The 5,251-nt window shown below is 35.2% G+C and overlaps 1 protein-coding gene across 1 annotated transcript; it reads right to left on the bottom strand.

The window, feature by feature from the left end:
- Window positions 1-633: 633 nt before the first annotated feature.
- LOC107822388 (myb-related protein 306) lies at window positions 634-2,656 on the bottom strand. The gene is made up of 3 exons (XM_016648924.2): window positions 2,213-2,656; window positions 1,877-2,006; window positions 634-1,715 (listed from the first exon to the last, which is right to left on the bottom strand). Exons 1-3 carry the CDS (start codon window positions 2,343-2,345, stop codon window positions 959-961), a joined length of 1,020 nt encoding a protein of 339 aa, XP_016504410.1. The 5' UTR covers window positions 2,346-2,656; the 3' UTR covers window positions 634-958.
- Between the last annotated feature and the right edge of the window lie 2,595 nt (window positions 2,657-5,251).

Below are 5,251 nucleotides of genomic sequence, written 5' to 3'. Positions count from 1 at the left end.
GGTGAAAAATCAAAGAGTCAGTCAAAAGAGTAATAGCATATCATATCACTTGTCATTAACCCATTGTATTGCTCTTCTCTGCTAACTCTGAACGAAAGAAGAAAAAAGAGCCGAAGAAAAAATGTTTGCTTTGTTAGCTTCCGCATGACTTCTAACTTTTTTCGATCCTAACAAATACTACAAGATGCGACTTTCTCTTTTTTTTTTTCTTTTTTTTTTGTGCGACTTTCTCATTTCAATATGATGAAACATATAGTTTAAAATGTTAAATTAAAATTCAGTTAGTATGAATCTCGAGAAGTGAAACATGATAACTAAAATGGGAGGGATGGTGTAATACCTAATTCCTTGGTTCACTCGCTTAAGATGGTGAAGGAAAGCTCGCCTCTTTTATGGTCATACCATGGAGCTCAGATTTTATTTCATCGTCCATTTAGATTCAAGGAACCTTTAAAGAGTTATGTTGCAGAGCCAGGGAACACTTAATAGCCACTACTTACATTAAAAGCAAGAAATAAATAAGAGTGATATATTCACTGGATCGACCTGACAAGTTTTTATGAAAAATTACAATACTAATGCAGTTCATGATTTTTGTACGTTTGTTTATGCTATTGGAACTAGGGAACATCTGAAGTCAAACTCTAATTTTCATTTCTAGATAATACTTTAAAAAAATTGAGCACATAGTACAAATAGTTGAGGTAGTATCACTAGTACTATTCACTACATATGCAGATTTAATAAGATTACTTGTAATTTACACTTGTTGCTCTTGCAAATACCAGAGTTTTTGCTCAGTCTAGTAAGTAACAACCTATAAACTCCAAAGTCTAATCAACAAGTAACAACCCAAAAAAAAACAGATAATAAAAGAACCCAAAACGTAACTACTACTAAGTTGTTTTGAAGAAATATTTACTAAGGTTTAACATTTAATCATTTAGTAAATATTTCTTCAAAACAAGTCAGCAGCATCGGCCAAGGTCATTCCCAATCCCATTAGGTCTTCTTGTGCTGGTGCATTAATAACATCATCAAACAGCCACTTCTCCAGCAACGTTAACGGAACTTCCGATTCCAAATTCGGCTTGCTTTCCTCTTGAAATAAAAATCCATTTTCAGCATTCAGATTCGGCAAATTCGGCTTGCTTTCAACTTGGAAAGTCCCAGCATTTTCAGGTGTGAAAGCGTTACACTCATCTGCCATCATCGATTGAGACATAAAGATTGGATCAAAACCCTCTGGTGTTGTTGCACTAATGGTCCCTTCACTAGGACTAGAAGACTGCCCGATTGATAAATTATTAAAGGAGCTTTGAGTAGTACACTCCGAGTTTGATTGACTAAATTGAGATGATTTGGGGGAATTTTTCATCCAATTTTGAAGCAATCGAGAAATATTTTCAGCACTAGATGCATAAGTACAAGATGATTGAACAGGTTGAGGGATAGGATTATTTGGCGGAGAATTCGATTTGTCAAGGGACAAAGCCTCACAAAGAGCTTTTTTAGCCATGTGGATATCAGTTTGAAGCCTCCTCTCCCACTGTCCTTTTGAGACATTTGATTGAGACGATGAGCTTATTCCCTCTTGACTACTATTTTCATCATTCCCTTGAAGTTTCTTCAGCTTCTTTCTCAGATGAGTATTCCAGTAATTTTTTATATCGTTGTCCGTCCTTTGTGGAAGATATGATGCTATCGCAGCCCATCTACACACAAAAAAAAAAAAAAAAAAAAAAAGTTAGACACTCTAACCCTAAAATAAATTATAGTATAAAATAGATCTCTCCCAAATCCCTATTTGGATATGCAACATATAAAATTGGATCTAATCCTAAAACAAGAAAAACAATGAAGTTTTGCATGGTACCTGTTGCCAAGAAGAGCTTGGAGGTGAATAATCATCTTTTCTTCATGTTCTGTGAAGTTGCCACGTTTGATTCCCGGACGGAGATAATTAGTCCATCTAAGTCTACAGCTCTTGCTGCATCTAAGCAAACCTGGGAAGAAAAAAAGATGAACGGCTGTGAGTACATAGAGATTGATGATAAGGTTGATCTGGTGGATGTAATTCATTTTTCAAGGGGATGTAAAGCAGCAGAATATTTATTACTCCTACTACTAGACATTTAATGACTCCAACAAACAAACTTGATCTCCAGAAAAAAGATAAAGAACATAAGAGTTTTCAGATTAAAATGTTTACCAGTATTACTGGGAACAGCTCTCCAGTTACCAGGACCATGTTGTTGAATATATGAAACCAAGATGATATCCTCTTCTGGTGTCCATGGTCCTTTCTTCACCCCTATTTTATCACAACAAGGTGGCCTTCCCATTCTATTCTCAAGCAACAAATCTTTTTTCCTTTTTTTTTAAGTGACTACTTTCAGTGGAAAAACAAGAAGTGGTTTTGTTTCTGATCTTTCTCTTGCTCACTGAATGGGATATATTGGATTTCTTTCAAGAGTGAAGCAAAGTTGAGACAAGCGTCTAAGCCAGTGGGGGTCCTTGTCTATATATACACTATTTGTTGAAGAGAGAAGGAGAAGAGCACAAGGTGGTCTTTACGCTGACTAAAGATGAAGAAGTGGTAAAATAGCTATGTGTCCAAAGAGTCAAAAGCGGACAGCAATGAGCATTTACTCATTTGCTTGCAAAAGTCAGCTGTTTGTTTATGCTTTAGTAATCCTTTCTCATCTTTTTCTGCCTCACAAACCGCGTAGCTTCTGTTTCTTATTTTCAACATTAATTCTCATGCAGTTTCTATTAATTGGATTTTTATTACGCTCTTAAATTTTTTGACATCCCTTTAATTTAGCCTTGCATCATTTTACAATCTCACAAAAATATTACTAATTCCTATATGTCTCAATTTATTTGTCACATTTCGCTTTTTTATTTTACCTGTGCTACTATCGATCAGAAAAACACGTGATACATGTAATATATCAACGGGGTAAAAAACAATAATTGTAACAACTGAATTACCAGTGTTAAATTTTCAACGATCAAAGTGAACATGACTATACTGTTAAGTGTTAGTTCTGATTTTCTTATCATTTTTGGTTTTCCTGTGTCTTGAAGGAAAGGAAATATATTTTTCATTATTTAGTTTATCTTTTACGAAAAGGAAAATATAATTATTCGATATTTGGCTAGTCCTTTTTGTTGGAGGAAAAAGTTTGAACTTATACAAATTGAGGATCATTTCTTCTAATTTAGTAGCATCTACAATGTAGCCATGAGGGTTTGAGAGTCTTGTTTAGGGAGAGAATTTTTGGGAAAAGTGTTACCCTGGCACTTGTGTGATGCCTCTTTTTTGAGGTTGTTTTCTCAATATTTTGTACTCTTTTTATATTGTGGGCATAGGTCAATTGATCGAACCACCTTAAATATTTGTGTCTCTTTTGATATATTTCTCTTTTGTCGTCTAATTTATCGTCTTAAAAGTATGTTTTGTTAGCTTTCGCATGACACCTGATTAATTTGATCCTAATATATACATGGAGTAAAACATATAAAAAGATTTAAAGTTTGTTGAGATTAATTATTTTCCACTAGTTTATATAATCAGTGCTAGTTCTGTTAGAGTTAGTTAGTGGCAAGCATAGACAGCTGTCAGTTAGTTTTAGTTAGTTAGCTTAGCTTTGTCTTTACATACTTGTATATAGTGGGGGAGTTCCACTCATTTCAGAGATTGAATGAATAGAATACAAATTCCTTTTCTTCTAGAATGTTCATCTGCCTGCCTTCCTCTTCTCTCTTCATCGAATAACATTGAGCTTATGGTGTGAAGCTTCCGCCATTGTTGCTGGTGCATTTGCAGCTCAACTAGGGAAGAAATTACTGTTCCATTGCCTGAATTTGTTATGGTATCAGAGCAAGGTCAGAAGTTCCGATTTATTTTTCCAGATCTGTTAAATCTAGATTCATCATCCTCGATTTTGTTTAGACTATGCGCATGAAAACTTTGATCTCATCGATTTCAATACATTCCTCTTAGAATTCTCTATCATAATTTCAAATCTGTAGTTAGAATCTTCTGTAAGTTGATTAGTTGAATTTTACACCTTGTAAGAGATGGCTACTGGCGGAGATGATGAACAGTTTACATCGACCATGGTTGAATCTCCTAATTAGCCAATTGTTGACATTAGCAGTCCTTTTTACATGCATCCCTCTGATAATCCCAGAATAGCCCTAGTTCCTATTTTATTTGATGGATTTGGTTAAAGCTCATGGAGAAGAGGTGTGATGAGAGCCCTTTCAATGAAAAATAAACTAGGCTTCATCAATGGGGACTGTAAAAGGCTAGATCCAGACTCCTCAAGCTATCGATTATAGGAGAGATGTGATGATATGGTGACTTCATGAATTTTGAATTCCTTGGCAAAGAAAATTGCAGACACTGTTGAGTATGTGACAAATGCACGAGTTGTGGAAAGAGCTTGAAGATTGATATGATCAAACAAATGGAACAAAGCTCTACCAAATTCAAAAGCAGATTAACGACTTGTCTCAAGGAGCTCATGATATTACTGGTTACTATACCAAAATGAAAAAGCTGTGGGAAGAACTTACTACTCTAATTGCTAAATCTCATTGCACCTGCAATTACACATGTGGAGAAAGGGAAAGTATGCATAAAACAGAACACGACAGAAGGTTAATACAATTCCTTATGGGACCAAATGAGACCTACATTGTGGTTCGAGGTAGTATCCTCATGATAAATCCTCTTCCCACAATTGCACAAGCCTTTTCATTGCTAATTTAAGAGGAAAGATAGAAAGAAATTAAACCTCATAACGACTTAGCTCTTGAATCATCAGCCCTAAATGTCAACACAAGCAGGACATCATCATTCAAGATAAATTACTCTCCTAATAACTCTCACAACTATAGAAAGAGACCCTTCTGTTATTACTGCAAAAGGCCAGGACACGCGAAAGAGAAGTGATACAAACTTCATGGTTATCCTAAAGGCTTCAATCAAAATTAGAATCCAAATCTAAGTCATAACCAAGCTTCCAGTTTCAATCAAAATCCAAGACAAAACTATAACTATGGGAATAATTCTGGTGTGAGCCAAAGTACCAAGTTCAATAGGGAAAATAGAGGAATGGCTAATACACATATAGCAACCACAGATACTCAACATACTGGTGATGAGAACTACAGTGCTCAAATTGTGAGTCTCACAAAGGAAGAATATAGTCAACTTGTGAACCTACTACAACAG

The sequence above is a fragment of the Nicotiana tabacum genome, unplaced genomic scaffold (genome assembly GCF_000715075.1).
Source record: "Nicotiana tabacum cultivar K326 unplaced genomic scaffold, ASM71507v2 Un00205, whole genome shotgun sequence".
NCBI classification, from domain to species: Eukaryota; Viridiplantae; Streptophyta; class Magnoliopsida; order Solanales; family Solanaceae; genus Nicotiana; species Nicotiana tabacum.
This window is presented reverse-complemented; position numbering and strand designations above follow the sequence as displayed.